Below are 16,109 nucleotides of genomic sequence, written 5' to 3' on the forward strand. Positions count from 1 at the left end.
TTCGTCACTACTTTGCCAGTTTGTGGATCTATAAACAAAATCTTTTGTTTGGGATCTGTTTGCTGCTCCTGTGTCGGTACCGAAGCCTTTGGTTCCGAAAGGTGCCTTTGTTTTCGATAGCCAATGTTCGGTGTTTGGCACCGAGTGTTTGCTCGATTCCGATTTTTCCGGTGTAGAGTGAGTCTTCGGCGTCGAATCATGTTTTTGTTTCGACATGGAGTGTTTTGATGCCGAGGTTTCCCTTGCATGAAGCTTCGGTGTCGAAGTTGATGTCGACCGTCTCTCTGATCCGACATGGTGGGAGACCGAGAGTTTCGGTTTCAGTTTCGTTGCCGGGCCCGAAGGCGGGGCGTCGGAAACTTTTTTCTGCGGTTTGACCGGGCTCGAAGGCGGGGTCGTTACCACACGGGGTCGGTTTTTCGGTAAGGGGACGTCGTCACTCACGGTTTGTTGCACGTAGAGTTCTTCGACATCCGACTCGTCCCCTTCCGACTCAGACTGATCTTCATGATCTTCTTCATCGAGGTGCTGGTCTCCGAACAGCTCCGGGATCGCCTCCGACTGCATTCTGGAAACCTCGTGTCTTCGAGCTCGACGGTTTCTAATCGTCGACTTTGGAGCAGAATGCTGCGCAGGCTTCGCAGTCCCTGGATTCGTGTTCAGGCGATAGGCAGAGGTTGCACACCTCGTGTAGGTCCTTGTGTGGGAACTTAGCACCACACTTTGGACATTTTTAAAATAGAGTCCTTTCCATGGACTCCGGGCTTGACCACGCCGAGAAAGGTCTCCTGTTCGTCGACGTAGATCACAGTTTTTCTTCGATGTTGCAGTCGAAACGCGTCTGAATGGAAATGAAATCGCGTTAGTTAACAATACCGTCGAATTGGAAAGGGAATACGCGCCGATAAATCACTTCTTTCCGAAGTCTATCTGGAGCGTCTCAATCCTCATCCGAACCCGATGGCGGAAAAAAACAATCTAAGGATGGAGCCGATGCCCATGCGCACTACCAACCAAAGGAGGAGTCACCAAGATACAAAAGACTCTCCAAGAGAAAAACAAAGTGCAATCATCCGAGTCCAACACCAGATGGCGATCTATTCATAATGTACCATCTGCAGCCCATATGCCTCGAACATGTTTTTCATCAAATGGCTGAGGATGGAATTTTGTAACTCAGGTTTAAAACCTGAAATACGTAGCCATGCAGGTCTACGCAAAAGGGTACTGGTATTAATTGCCCTTGAGGCAGTGTCTACAGCATCTAGGGCACAACAAACTGAAGTATTAGTAATATTTTTACCTTCTTGTATGAGTTCATTGGCCCCATTTTTATACTTGTCTGGTAGATGCTGCATTATGGACTCTAGTTCATCATAATGTGCCCTGTCGTATCTTGCCAACAACGCTTGAGTATTGGCAATGCGCCATATGTTAGCTGCTTGTGACGCCGTGCGCTTATCAGAGGCGTCAATAAGTTTAGATTCCTTATATGGTGGTGAGGCCTCACCTGATGTCTGAATTAGCACGTTTACATGCATTGGATACTACTAAAGAATCTAATGGTGCTGGACCTCTAATGTAAACTGGGTCTGTAGGGGCAGCTTTGTATTTTCTCAATGCGAGGGTTGAGGACCAGAGCACTGACAGGATCTTTAAATACCTCTGTTGTGTGCTTAATGACCCCTTTAAGCATTGGCAAAATGGCAGCGGACCTTTCTGTGTTATCAAAAGTGTCCAATAGGAAATCTTCCTCCACAGTATCTGTGTGTAAGTCAACCCCATGGTACTGGGCAGCTCTATGGACTAGTAGGTTAAAACCTATAGTGTCCTCTGGTGGGGAAGGCCTGGAAGGATATACATCGTCTTGGGGGACGGAAGGCACATCAGGGGTGTTATAACCATTACATGGGTTAGGTGACTGAGGGGGGACTAATGACCCTGCTGGGTCATGTGCACCCCCACCGGTGTCAGTCTGTATCTACATCATCATCTGGGTTAGTGGATGGTGTAGGCAAATGATGTGGTGTAGGAGGAGGAACAGTATGGGGAGGTGTTGGAGAAGGGACCCTTAATGGAGAGGTTGCAATGTCTCTTTGGGGAGGAGGAGATGCAGGCGCCTCTAGTGGTCTATTCTTGGAGCTAAGCTAGTTTTCCAGTCTTTGGATCCTTTATAAGAGTCTTGAGTAGGATCTGGTGTAAAAAGCTCTTCTGTGTCTGGCAGATCCTTCGGCGTCGTAGTTTACGGATCTGGATGTTTCTTCAGCACCGACTCGGTAGCTGGTCTAGAGTCTTTTGGCTTAGAAGTATGACCTTTTGAAATGTCTTTTACCAGAACGGGTTTCGGTTCCGGGTGTTTTTTCGGCCCTGAAGCGTGAGAGTCGGGACCTTTAGGTGTTTTTTTACTCTGCTCCGAGTGCGGTTTCGGCATCGATGAGCCTCTGCCAGTCTTCGGCGCCGTGTGCTTAGGTGTCAGAGCAGCGGTCAGCGTGATTGAGGAAGATGGCTTCTTCGGTGTCGGTATAGGATCAGCACCAGGAATAGGCTGACTAAAGCCCGAGCCACCTGAAGGCTTAGTAGGCTTCTTTGCCGGGCCCGAAGGCGGGGCTTAGGAAGCAGTCTCTCGGTGTGCACCCGGGCCCGAAGGTGAGGGTGTGACCAAGCCTTTTTGAGGGTGTCGAGGAAGGGTTGGGGTAGACAGTCTTACGACCTGTTCAGCTGGAGTGATGTCCTCGACGTCTGAGTCTTCGGCATCAGCGGAGCCGGCACTTTCAGCCTGATGGTGTTCTTGCACGTCGAAGCCTTCTTCGAAGATGTCGGGAATCGACGCTGACGAGCGAGCCATTGTTCTTCGAGCTAGTCCGTCCCGAATAGTCTTTGGAGGGGAAAGAGGAACGGGCGGAACAGTCTTTGGCCCTGTGCTCCGGTGAGAGGCATAGGTTACACACCTTATGTAGATCTTTGTGGGGAAACTTTACCCACATTGAGGACACTTCTTGAATGGCGTCCTTTCCATGAGCCAGAGAGTAAGGCCTAGGTATGTCCGAAGGCCTTAGTCGACGACCGGAATCGAAGACTTCGAAGTGGTGAAGAATCGCGTTTATGTGGAGCGCGATCTAAACAATACCGTCGAACTGGGAGAGGATTGCGCGCCGAAGGAAATTCGGATCCAAATCAGAGCGCAGGAAATACATCTGATCCTGATGGTGGAAAAAAATAATCTGAAGATGGAGCCGATGTCCATGCGCAGTATGTCACCCAGCGGAGGAGTCACCAATCTCGTGACTTCCATAGAACATTTCAGGACAAAAATAAACTGCAAACATCCGGGCCCAACACTAGGTGGTGATCTGTGCACATTGTGCAAACTGCAGCTCATATGCCTCGAACAGTACTTTACAGGAATAAGTTGATGATTGTAGAACAGTTTGACAATGGAATGGAAATTGTACTGTTTCGTTTACAGGGAATGCAGTAGGTTGCAACACTTAGCAAATACATTACATTGGAATGAATAAGCTTTTTCAGTAAATTGCAGGTAAGTTACTTTTCTAACTCAGAGCTGTATGCCAGGATTCAGCACTGGGACATTTCCTGTAAACAAGTGAGTTAATACATTTTGGTTATTTGTGCAATTTTTAGATTTCAAAACTCCACACTTCATTGGAAGAAAATAGTCAATACTATCCTATGGAGGAAAAACAGGTTATCAATTAACAGGTTAGTAATCGTCTGTGGGAGTTAAGGTTCTAGGGGTAGGATCAGGGGTCCCCCAGAGTCAGTGATGCACTGTTGCACCCTGAGAAGCACTAGGGCGGCCAGTGTGTTGAGGCCCAATGTTATTCTATGGAGGATAGGGGGCCTCTGGTTGGTGGGTGCTGGCAAGCAGGCCACATGGCGGTTGGAGCAAAGCTCCTAGGGTTTAGGTCAGGGCAAATAGGGAACATAATTAGCACCAAAGGTGCACCCTCAGTGGCACTAGGGCAGCCGGGTGCATGGTGCTGTTTTGAGGTTGGGTGCCCTGTTTTTAAAGGAGAACCTCTGGTTTTCAAAAGCACTGTAGGCAGGGAGACAAAGGGCTTCTGGGTGCGACCACCACTTCTAGATCTAACTTGGGAAGTTAAGAGTTGCTTAGGCACCGTGGTTTGGGCACAACAGGCCGTGGGGTGTCTGGTGCAAGGATGGCTTTTGGGGTCAGATCTTAGCAGCTCCGGGTCACGGTCAGGGGGCCTTATAGATTTAGGCCGCAGGCGCAGCTTGAGACAGGTTAGGGGATCTCCTTGTGTTTTTTCCACTCAAGCAGGGGCCGGGTTCGGCGGGTGCAGAGTGGGCTGGATTAGTTTATCCTGCCACAGCCAGAATCTGCAGTTAGAACAAATCCGGTGTTCACGGGAGAAACAGTCTTGGAAGTGAAGGCAGGCCGGTCCTCTGGGTTTTTCGAGGTAGCTGGCTGCGCAAAAAACATCGGGATTTCACAGTAGCAGGTTCAAGAGGAGACAGGCTGGTAGGGCTGGGGCCAAGTCAGTGGGCGTCTTGTTAGCTGGCTGCACTGCTGTTCGGGCCTTTTCTTCTTGTGGTCAGGCAGGATCTGAGTAAGCAAGGTTCAGGGTGCCCCCTAAATACTGGATTTAGGGGCGTTACAGGTAGGTAAGGGCAGCCACCAATGGGTCCCTTCCCTGGGGTGGGTACACCCCTATCATGCCACCCTCCAGTGGGAGGGTGGCAGGATCCTGTCTATGGTTGGCTGGGTCCCCCCCATCCTCAAGAAGGCGTGGACTCAGTTGTGCTTTACCTCGCCTCCCCCACCTGAAGGTTGGAGTTGCCTGAGGTGGGCACACCCCTTTCCCTCACTTGTTTTTCCAGTCAGTTCTCCTGCCCCAAGTGTGAGGTAGAACCAGTTGCTGAAAGCAGCAAACTGTCTGGGGAGGCTCACAGAGGTGGCATGCCTTTTAAGTGTCCCCTTCGTGAACCCTGCCCATCCTGGGGGAGGAGGATTGGCACCTCGTCCCCGGATGTGCATTGTTTCAGGCCCCTGAGAGCAGCAGCTCTCGACCCAGGGGTCCAGAAACATATCTGGTGGTGGCAGCCTAAGCAGCCCCTCAGTCCCTCAGTCAGGTCACTAGAAGTTGGTCAAGTTTCAGGGGACATCTCCAAGATGCTCTGTTGTGCATGTTAAATTAAATCCCACACTGGCATCAGTGTAGGTTTAATGTGCCGAGAAGTTTGATACTAAACTTCCCAGTCTTCAGTGTAGCCATTATGGTGTTGTGTATTTCGTAAGGAAAAACTCCCAGCACCATAAACGCTTAATGGCAGAACTGCACACAGTGCCCAGGAATGGACTTGGGCACTATAGGGGTACACTGCTCATGCACCTTTACCCTCACCACTGGCACAGGGCACCCAGCTAGAGGGGTGACTGATTATTGCCAGGGCAATGGTTTGTGGGCATGGCACACAGGGATGTGTGCCATGTCTACTCCTCACTTTGCAGACTGTGTCTTGGTGCAGAACAAAGGCAGTGTGTGTGTGTGTGTGTGTGTGTGTGTGTGTGTGTGTGTCAGGGTACAGGGCCTCTAAGGGTGGCACAATAAGTGCTGCAGCCCTTAGAGGCCTTCTCTGGTCACAGTGCCCTTGGTACCTGTGGTACCATTTACCACGGGATGACTCTTGGCCAGAGATGCCAATTGGGTTTTAGGCTTCAATGCAGTTTTAAGTAAGGAAGGAACATAGACCCTGGGTACCTGATAGCAGGAGCCAGGGCACACTTAGTCAAAGAACATCAGCAATTCAGCAAAAAGTAGGGGCATACCATGCAAGAAAAAAGGCACTTTCTCACATGTTGCCTGCTTCAGAATCTTGTAGTGAATTAGGAGGTGGAGTGGATACTGGGGGTGGTGTGGGTGAGGTAGATATGGGCATGTGTTGAGGGCTAGTAGCACTGTTCTTTTTGAGAGGCTGTATAGCAATGTCTATAGCCTCTTCAAAAGCCAAAGCCAGCTGTCTTTTAGAGGATTGAGGCTTTTCCAGCTGAAAATTCTATTTTTAGTTCTGGGTTAAATTTGCAACTTTTGTCTCGGATCGAGCAGTTCCTGCATAACACAGAGGATGGTTCGGGTGGAGTTTTCAGCCCCAAGGTGTAACATTGCAGAGTGGAAGAATGTTTTGGTGTGCTCTGAACCGAAGCACGGTGGCACTTGTCTTTTGGAACTGAACTGGATGTTCGGTGAGTTACTGTTGAATTAGACTTTGAGGTGAGGCCCATGCTGTAGGCCGATCCTTTGGTGCAGAGTCCGAGGGTGGGGCTTTGAGTGTGTGCGTGCACAACATGGCTTTTCTGCAGTGGCGGACCGTGAGCAGTTTTCAGACAGAGACTACTTTTTGATCTTTGGAACAGGGCTAATTGTACTTGTGGTCCAATGTTTTAGGGCAGACTTTAACCTGGCTGAAACGTGTTCCATGTCTGAACCGGTTTTGTGGCTGGATAAGGATTCCTCTTGTGTGGCTGGATAAGGATTCCTCCTGGGCTGCCGAACTCTCCTCTTCCTCCTCCTGTTGACATAAGGTGTCCGGTGAGTAGTCTGCTTGTCTGCGATGCATTACTTGTTGATGGGCACATCAACCTCAAAGTGTCTTTTTGGGTCGAAATTATTTGCAGGCCTCACAGGTGTCCTCTTGATTGGGCGAGAGGCCTAGGTTGCAGACGGAATGTTGGTGGTGTGCGAGTATTTGCTATGGCACTTCGGACAGAAACAGAACAGTGTGTTCCATTAGCAGCTCATTCTCTGATAAAATCTGTCAAAGTTAAAGAGGCCAACCTGGGCGTAGCACATAGGCAAAGGAAGAGAGTTGAACTCTACGCGCAAATTGTTATTTGTTCAGAACGCTAGAGTAACTACATAATAGAGAAAAAAACGGTGATTGAAGAATCTACTGGTAAACTGAAAGGGAGCCTGAAAGTCTAAAACCAGCATGCAAGAGATTACATCCAAATCAGTCGGCAGAAAAAAACGAATAATATTACCTACAGAAGGAGCCACACAACCTCGTGACTCAAAGAAATTTCTTTTAAAAAAAAACTTGTAATCATCCGAGCCCAATACTGGATGGCGGACTTAAGCAAAGCGAGTTAATCTACAGCACACATGCCTCGAACCGAATATGCTACTTACCAGTATGCATCTGTTCTTGGCATGTAGGGCTGCTGACATTCATATCTGTGCATAGATCGCCGCCTAGTGTTGGGTCCGGATGATTGCACATTGTTGTCCTGGAAGAGTCTTCGAAGTATCACGAGATAGGTGGCTCCTCCCCTGGACTACAGTGCGCATGGGCATCGACTCCATCCTCAGATTGTTTTTAGCCATTGTGGCCAAGATGGAGTGAAACTAAGTGAATGATGACCATGCTAGAAGTATATGTGAATTCTGCAGCTGCTACAGGCGCCGGGGAGGAGGGCGGGCAATATGAAAGTCAGCAGCCCTACATGCCAAGAACAGATGCATACTGGTAAGTAGCATATTCGGTTCGAGGCATGTGGGCTGCTGAATTCATATCTGCATAGAATACATAGCAGTCCCCCCATTAACGGCGGCCGCCAGTGCCAGCTGCAGCAGTTTGGAAAAGTGTTTTTAGAACAGCCTGCCCTACAGCTGCCTGCTGTTTGGAGTGCACATCAACACAATAATGCTTTGTAAATGTGTGTGTGGTAGACCATGTGGCTGCTCTACATATGTCCTCCAAAGGAATATTTCCAAGGAATGCCATGGAGGCCCACAACTTCCTGGTGGAGTGGGCCCTTGGTGGAATGGTGAGAGTACGCTTGGCTTTCAGATAGCAGATCTGAATACATTTAACGATCCACCCAGCTATACCAGCTTTGGAAATGGGGTTACCTTTGTGGTGTGGCGCAAAGGCAACAAAGTTGTTTAGTTTTCTTAAAATCCTTGGTCCTATCGATGTAATACATCAGGGCCCTCTTGACGTCAAGGGTGTGGAGCATTCTCTCTGCCAATGACTCACGATTTCGAAGAAAACAGGCAATTCAATAGTTTGGTTAATATGGAATTGAGACACAACCTTAGGAAGGAATTTAGGGTTAGTGCGAAGCACCACCCTGTTGGAATGAATTTGAATGAATGGCTCTTGGATAGTTAGTGCTTGTAGTTCACTAACTCGCCGCAGCGATGTAATCGCTATGAGGAAAGCCACTTTCCACGTCAAGAATTGAATCTCGCAGGAGTGCAGTGGTTCAAAGGGAGGACCCATCAGCCGGGTGAGGACCACATTGAGGTTCCACTCCGGAGCTGGTGGAGTCCGCAGAGGAATGACTCGTTTGAGTCCTTCAAGAAAGGCCTTAATGGCAGGCACTCTGAAAAGTGAGAGGTGCTGCCTGTTCTGGAGATAAGCGGCCATTGCGGATAGATGTATGCGAATGGAAGCATAGGCCAGATTACATTTGTACAGATGGAAAAGGTAACAAATGATATTCTGAATAGATGCATCTAGCGGGTTAATGTCGCGGTCTGCACAATAAATGACAAACCGCTTCCATTTCGCCGCATAGCATGCTCTTGTGGTGGGCTTCCTTGCCTCCCGGATGATGTCCATACAGTCAGAAGGCAAGTGTAGGTAGCCAAACTCTAATACTTCAGGAGCCAGATCGCCAGGTTGAGCTGTTGCGGATCTGGATGCTGAATGTCGCCATGGCTCTGAGTCAGAAGGCTGGGTGTGAGGCGTAGCCTCTGATGCGGTACCACGGACAGTTCTAGAAACGTGGTGTACCATGGTTGGCAAGCCCACGTTGGAGCAACCAGGATGAGAGTCATCGAGTGCTGCCTGAGCTTGCGTGCCACCAGCGGTATCAGAGGTGCTGGGGGAAAAGCGTACGCAAATTTGCCTGACCAGTTCATCCATATCGTATTGCCCTGCGACTGTGGGTGTGGGAACCTGGCGGCGAAGCTTTGGCATTTTGCGTTCTCCCTTGTGGCGAACAGGTCTATCTCTCGATGACCCCACCTTTGGAAGTACGGTTGGAGTACTGATGGATGTATCTCCCACTCGTGCATTTGGTGGCTGTGCCTGCTGAGCAGGTCCGCCATCTGATTGTCCTTGCCCGGGAGGTGTTCCGCCATGAGGAAGATGTTCCTCTGAATGGCCCACTTCCACATGCTCTGAGCCAGATGAGACAGCTGCGGAGAGTGTGTTCCTCCCTGCTTTTGAATGTAGTACATGGCCGTCATGTTGTCCGTCCGGATCAACACGACCTTGTTGCACAGATGTTCTTTGAAGGCTTTGAGTGCCATGAAGATCACCATCAGTTCGAGAACATTGATGTGCATCTTCCGTTGCTGTTGCGTCCATAGTCCCTGCACCGTGTAATGGAGTACATGAGCTCCCCATCCCTTGAGAGAAGCGTCCGTGGTCAGGATGATCTGTGGCACAGGCTCTTGGAACGGTCGCCCCTTGCAAAGGTTTCGTGGATTCCACCAATGCAGAGATGTATGCCCGACAGCTCACCAACACTAGGTCTTTCAACTGCCCGTGAGCCTGAGTCCACTGACGTGCTAAGCACTCCTGAAGCGGGCGCATATGTAGTCTCGCGTGCGGGACTATAGAGATGCAGGAGGCCATCATGCCTATCAACTGCATGAACACTCTTGCTGGAAGCGCGTGTCGAGGTCTGAATTTTTGTATCAGCGATTGAATGCTGCTGACGGTCACTGAATTCGGCTGTGCTGTGGCAGCCAGAGTGTTTATCGTCGCACCCAGATACTGCCGTATGTGGGCGAGCTGTAGGTGGGATTTTGGGTAGTTCAGTGAGAATCCCAGTGCAGGAGGTGAATGGTGTGGGACATGTGGGCGGCACACTGCTGGGCTGACTTTGCTTGGATGAGCCAGTCGTCCAGATAAGGGTAGACGTGGATGTTCCGTCTCCTGAGGTGCGCCGCCACTGTCGCCAGGCATTTTGTGAACACCCTGGGTGCCGTGGTGACACCGAAAGGCAAAACCTTGAACTAGTAGTGCTGGTTTTGTATGGTGAACCGGAGGTACTCTGTGTGAAGGGTGCAGTGGAATGTGAAAGTACGCATCCTTTAGGTCTAAAGTCGCGAGAAAATCCCCCTGGCTGAGCAACGGGAGCACTTGCTGCAGGGTCAGCATATGGAAGTGCTCCGACAGGATGTAATGGTTGAGTGGCCTGAGGTCCAGGATGGGCCAGAGGGACCCGTCCTTTTTTGGTATTAAGTACAGGGAGTAGACCCCCGTGCCTCTTTCTCGCATAGGCACGAGCTCTATTGCTCCTTTTTGCAGCATAACTGTGACCTCCTGCTGCAATAAGTGCAAATGCTCGTCAGACATAGGACGGCGTCTTGGGGGCATGTTGGGTGGAGTGGACGTTAACTCCAGACAATAACCGTATTGTACAAGTTTCCTGACCCACCTGTCTGTGGTGATGGACTTCCAGACTGGCAGGAACTGCTGGAGTCTCCCCCCGACCGGTGTTGTGAGGTCGGGGGGAGGTGACAAGGCGTCACTGTTTGTTGGTGGCAGAGGATCTGGAGCTGTTTCCACGACCTCTGCCCTTGGCGCTGTTCCCACCATATCCACCTCGACTCTAGTTGGTGTATGTGGACTGAGTGTTGCCCTTGTAGTACTGCGTGGACTGGGAGAGCTGGCCTCTGGAAACGCCTCTAGTGCTTGAGCGACGAAAAGACCCACCCCGAAACTGCTGGGATTGTAAGGCACCCATGGATTTCGCAGTTTCCGTGTCCTTTTTAATTTTTTCTAGGGTGGTGTCAACCTCCGGGCCAAACAGGTGATCTGGGTTGACTGTTTGATTAAGGATGGTGGTTTGTATTTCTGGCTTAAATCCAGAGATTCTCAGCCAGGCATGTCGCTGCAGCATAACACTAGTGCTTATAGCCCTGGCAGCGGTATCAGCCGCATCCAGAGCGCACTTAATTGAAGCGTTATAGATCAGCTTCCCTTCCTGAATCAGCATCTCAGCCGCCTCCTTGTATTCAGGCAGGTGCTGCAACAGGGTCTCTAGTGTGTCGTAGTGTGCCCTGTCATACCTCGCTAGAAGCGCTTGTGTATTTGAAATGCGCCAGATGTTGGCTGCCTGTGCTGCTACTCTCTTCCCAGATGCCTCAAAGACCTTGGATTCTTTGTCTGGGGGAGGAGCATCACCTGTAGTCTGAGAATTAGCCCTCTTCCGGGCATTCGAGACGACAAGGGAGTCCAGAGGCAACTGTCCTTTGATGTAGGTAGGATCAGTAGGCGCTGAATTGTATTTCTTCTCAATCCTAGGGTTTATCACCCTCGCCCTGGTAGGTTCTTTAAAGATCTCGCCAGCATGTTTTAAAACACCTTTCAGCATAGGCAGAGTCTTAACAGTTCTTTCTGAGACTGAGAAGGTATCAAAAAGAAAGTCGACATCCACAGGGTCAGCATGGAGCTGGACGTTGTCATTGTTAGCTGCCCGCTCAATGAGGGCATTGAAAGCCGCAGAGTCTTCTGTAGGGGACTTTTTGCAGAAAATAGTGGAGGGTCATGTCCTGATTGAGGATCACCTGGGTCAGTACCAGCGGCCCAGGGTTCGTTGGTATCCTCAGGGTCTGTATAGACAGGATAACTGTACTCCTCCTCATCTCCCTCTCCAGCGTCCACATCAGAGCAAGTGGGCGAAACATTATGAGTCCGAGGGGAAAGGGGTTCCACCAAGACGGGAGTGAAAGCAGAGTCCTTTTTCTTAAGAGGGATATTGTAGGACTCCATTGGGCGTTCCGGGGCGATTTTCCGCTTGTGGAGGGAAAGCCTGCCCGTTTCGGCATCGATGAAGTGTTCCTGATGCTCGTCGAGGTTGTGGGCCGGGGACCACCGCTGACGACTTTGGCGCCGAGGAGACCTTCTCGGGCACGCTGGCGACTGCCTTAGGAGCGAAAGCTTCTGCGCCGTCCTTGGCGGCAACGTAAAATGGATGGGCGTGGACGCCTTATGTGGTTTCTCCACCGGTTTCGTAGGCGGAGGATCCTTCGGACGGACCGACCAACGCGGTCCCGTCCCTGATGCGCTGCAGGGAGTCCGTTACCTTCTTGGTGAACGCGGCGGATGGGCGCGCCGGTTCAATGGAATCCCTCGAGGCCTCACCTTGAGTCGACTCTCGGGGTTTGCTGCCCTTGGCCTTGTCCTGCTGACGCAGAGTCGCGAGAACCTTCAGGCCATCCAGCCGTTTCTTCGGGTCACCAAGAGCTTTCTTCGGGTCGCCGATAGCCTTCTTTGGGTCGCCGAGGCCTTTGCCGGTGTCGACTGTCTTCGGCGCTGACGCGCTCGGCTCAACCACCTTCACTTTAGTCTTCGGCGCGGCAGACTTCGTCTCGACCCCTTTGACTTGAGCCTTCGGCTCGACAGCAACGTTCAGCTTCTTTGGCGCCGAGGCCTTGGAGCCGACCAAAGCGATGCCCACTTTCGGTGTCGAGGACGGCACCTGCGCAGTGTCCGGAGTAGAGACTGTAGGTTTCACTTTCGGTTTGCCAGGGTGTGGCTCAACAGCAATGTCCGTGGCCGAGACCGAAGGCGGGGCCGTAGAACCCATGGTAAGATCTTGGGTAAGGCCCGAAGGCGATACTTCCACCTGAGCCTTATGAATTGGCACGGCCCCAGAGTCAGTTTGAGGAAGCTCCTCGTCCGAGCTATCCTCCATGGCTCCGAGGGCCCCGTCGTCGTCCCCTACCTAGTCGACGACTTCTTCGGCCTCGAACATCTCTGCATCCGCATCGTAGTCGTAGTCCGACGCGGGGTTTGACTCAGTAATGTCCTGGATAGATTCGTCCTCGACATCCCCCGCATCGAAGATGTCCACAGGCGCCAGTGCAGCATGCTGGGCCTCCTGGCGCGCAGCTCGTCGAAGCTTAAGCGTCTTCTTGGACCTAAAGCGTGAACAAGCCATACACTTGGCTTCATCGTGGTCCGGCGACAGACACCTGTTGCACACCGGGTGGACGTCGATGTGGGGATACTTCGAGTTGCAGACGGGACATCTCTTGAATGGACTTCGGTCCATGATGGATGGTCGATAGGTCTGGAGCGTCGACTGGGCCTTCCGCGCCGAGAGCACGCGGGTGTATAGAATCCGGCTCGGAACTGAGCTGGAAGAAACTAAGACCGAACGCAAGACTATACCGACGTATTAGACTAAAGACCTTTTGGTCTCAAGAAAGTTTTCTATTGATTCCGACAAGAGGGAATTCAAAGACATCCGAACCCAATGGCGGAAAAAAACAATCTGAGGATGAAGTCGATGCCCATGCGCAATGTAGTCCAGGGGAGGAGCCACCTATCTCGTGATACTTCGAAGACTCTTCCAGGACAACAATGTGCAATCATCCGGACCCAACACTAGGCGGCGATCTATGCACAGATATGAATTCAGCAGCCCACATGCCTCGAACCTTTGTTTCAGAACTCTAATGTCCATGATGCAGCAAGCTAGAATTCTATAGGACTACTAAATAAATCCCTGGGCTAAGGTCTGTTGCTCTGCTTACTGAACCTTGCCTGCAGATTAAATTATATCTAAAGGTCACAATTAATTCAGATAGAGGGGACTGGACTCCAGGAGACTGTCAAATGTTTACTGCTCTACTAACAGGCTGCTTACATTTCTAAATCTAAGCAGGTGTGGAAAGAAAGGGGTAAGCAACATAAGAAGGGAAGTGTAAGAGCAGTGGGAAAGCACACAAAAAGCAGTGTAAGGGAGGATGCGTTTGGAAGAGGGAAGCAGTACACAAAGGAGAGAGCTAGAAAACACATGCATTGTCCTGATGTGCTGAAAAGAAAAATAGTCCCCTAAAAATGAGCACTTTAAAAATACAAGTCAACTAAACAAAAGGATGGTCAAGAGGCCATGGTACTTGGGAATGAAACACTATGGATAAGGCAAGTCATTGCATAAGAAGCAAACACACAATAGTGACAAAGCCAATCAATCGTAATGGGTCTTTCACAACTACACAGCTATAGTGTTGTCTGGTATGTGAGACCTAAAAAAGGACAGAATTAACTTTTGCCACATCTGGTGCACATCAAAAGATGGCAATCATAACGGTAAATTTGGTGTGCTGTGGGCAACAGGAATTTAAATTAATAGCCTTTTTTAGTTAAAACTACTAAAAAGGTTCACTGGGATTTCACAAATTGCTAAATTATAGAGACAGCTACAGTAAAGCAGTTTAAAACAACAAAATTCTAATTGTAAAACAGGCGTTACATCTGCAGGCAATCACAACGTACATACCTGTACTTGGCGAACTACATTGGCTAGCCGCTTGCCACAGGCATCGTCGTTCTTCAGTGAATCATTAACAAAGCCATCGGAGATTATTCTTAGAATTTTGGGCAGATTGGAGTTATTCGGTCCCAGGACTGTTGGGTGATTACTAATGGAAACAGAACACAATAGACACATACATAATTACAATAGTATACATACATCAGTTGCACAAATTAACTGGGGTTAGAAGCTTTGGGGTGCATGCAGGTGAAGCATAATATAATTATCACTGCACGCAGGGCTCATTGGCAATGAGCCACTCCAAACCAAGACATGGGAAAGATACATTAGACAGTGCTCAGTATAAAGAGACCAGCCCTCCTTTCAATCACACTGCAACATCCCCACATTACAACAATTTCAAGTGGAAAGCATTCAATTTCTAGGTCTGAACACAGGATTTGATGGTGGGTCTTAAGATGGAAAAGGCAAACATTGGCTCAGATTATAAGCTGGATGGAGCAGTATTCCCCGTTGTGAGATCCTTACACCCAGCCAATACCATAACCGGCTAAGTCTATCCCCACCCAGATCTCTTGGGTGCAAGAACTTCAGACCAGATTTTACCAACCAGAAAATCCAACTGACAATCACGAGGCAAGTGTATCCTGGCATAGCACCTGCTGACAACCTCTCAGGCTATTGGGGTGGGGGTGTATGTAATACTCCCTCTGGTGTCCTCTCCAGACCTGCACATAAGTGGTAAATGGAAGCAGATTTAACATATGTATGGGATCACCACATGCAGATTTGGAACTGCAATTCCAGGTCTGTGTGTTACACCCCCCCATTCTGCGGCCAAACACTCCCAGCAGCTAGATTTATGTGAAGTGATACTAGCCAGAAAAATTTCTAGCCACACTGTATCCCAACAAGTCTGGATGCTCATAACAGGGGCCTAAGTACTACAGTGAATAGAGAAATGTTACTCACTGAATTTTATAAAGCCTTTTCTAGTCTGCGTGGAGGTTTTATCAATCTCCACTTCCTCACCTGGCTTGGGGACCAACCTAAGTTGCTAGGTGAGTTCACCCCATGCCAAAAAGCATTACTATTACCATTGCAGCCCAAGCAGAAGTAGAAGTATTTCAGTCTAAATCAGAGGTCTTCAAACTTTTGGATGCCGAGCCCCCATGTCAACATTTTGAGGCGTAAGGACCCCTTCCTGACAAAAACCTTCTAAACCTGTTGGCAGGGCTATTAGAATTATGAGGCAGGTGAGGACCAAATTACACGACAGGCTTGACTAAATTGTGTGGGAAGAAAATGTAAGGAAAATGCTACTTACCAGTATGCATCTGTTCTTGGCATGTAGAGCTGCAGAGTCGTACACTATGCATTAGATCGCCACCTGGTGTTGGGCTCGGATGATTGCAGGTTGTTGTCTTCTTGGAGAAGTCTTTGTAGTCATGATATAGGTGACTCCTTCCTTGGACAATAATGCGCATGGGCATTGGCTCCATCCTTAGATTGTTTTTCGCCATGATGGGAAATTGAGTTAGTAAAGATACAGTAAGAAAAAAAAGGATGTCCATGTGTGTGCATCTAAGTAAGATGAGAACTGGCATGGATACAGGTCCGGGAGGGCGTGTACGACTCTGCAGCTCTACATGCCAAGAACAGATGCATACTGGTAAGTAGCATTTTCCGTTCGAGGTATATGAGCTGCAGACCGTACACTATGCATCGATTGTGCAGCAGTGTCTCCCCTAGCGGTGGTCGCCTGTATCCATTGCAGTAGTCTGAAATAATGTTCCAAGGACAGCCTGGCCTACTG

General features: G+C 49.7%; 1 protein-coding gene across 1 annotated transcript in view; it reads right to left on the bottom strand.

The window, feature by feature from the left end:
• The window catches only part of IPO5 (importin 5), a 397,964-nt gene that overhangs the window by 20,050 nt on the left and 361,805 nt on the right, over positions 1 to 16,109 (bottom strand). Inside the window, exon 25 of the mRNA XM_086947880.1 lies at positions 14,297 to 14,438. Within this exon, the coding sequence (XP_086804006.1) occupies positions 14,297 to 14,438 (142 nt within the window). The remainder of the gene's footprint in view (positions 1 to 14,296; positions 14,439 to 16,109) is intronic.

Source organism: Lissotriton vulgaris, assembly GCF_964263255.1.
Source record: "Lissotriton vulgaris chromosome 8 unlocalized genomic scaffold, aLisVul1.2 SUPER_8_unloc_1, whole genome shotgun sequence".
Classification (NCBI taxonomy): Eukaryota; Metazoa; Chordata; class Amphibia; order Caudata; family Salamandridae; genus Lissotriton; species Lissotriton vulgaris.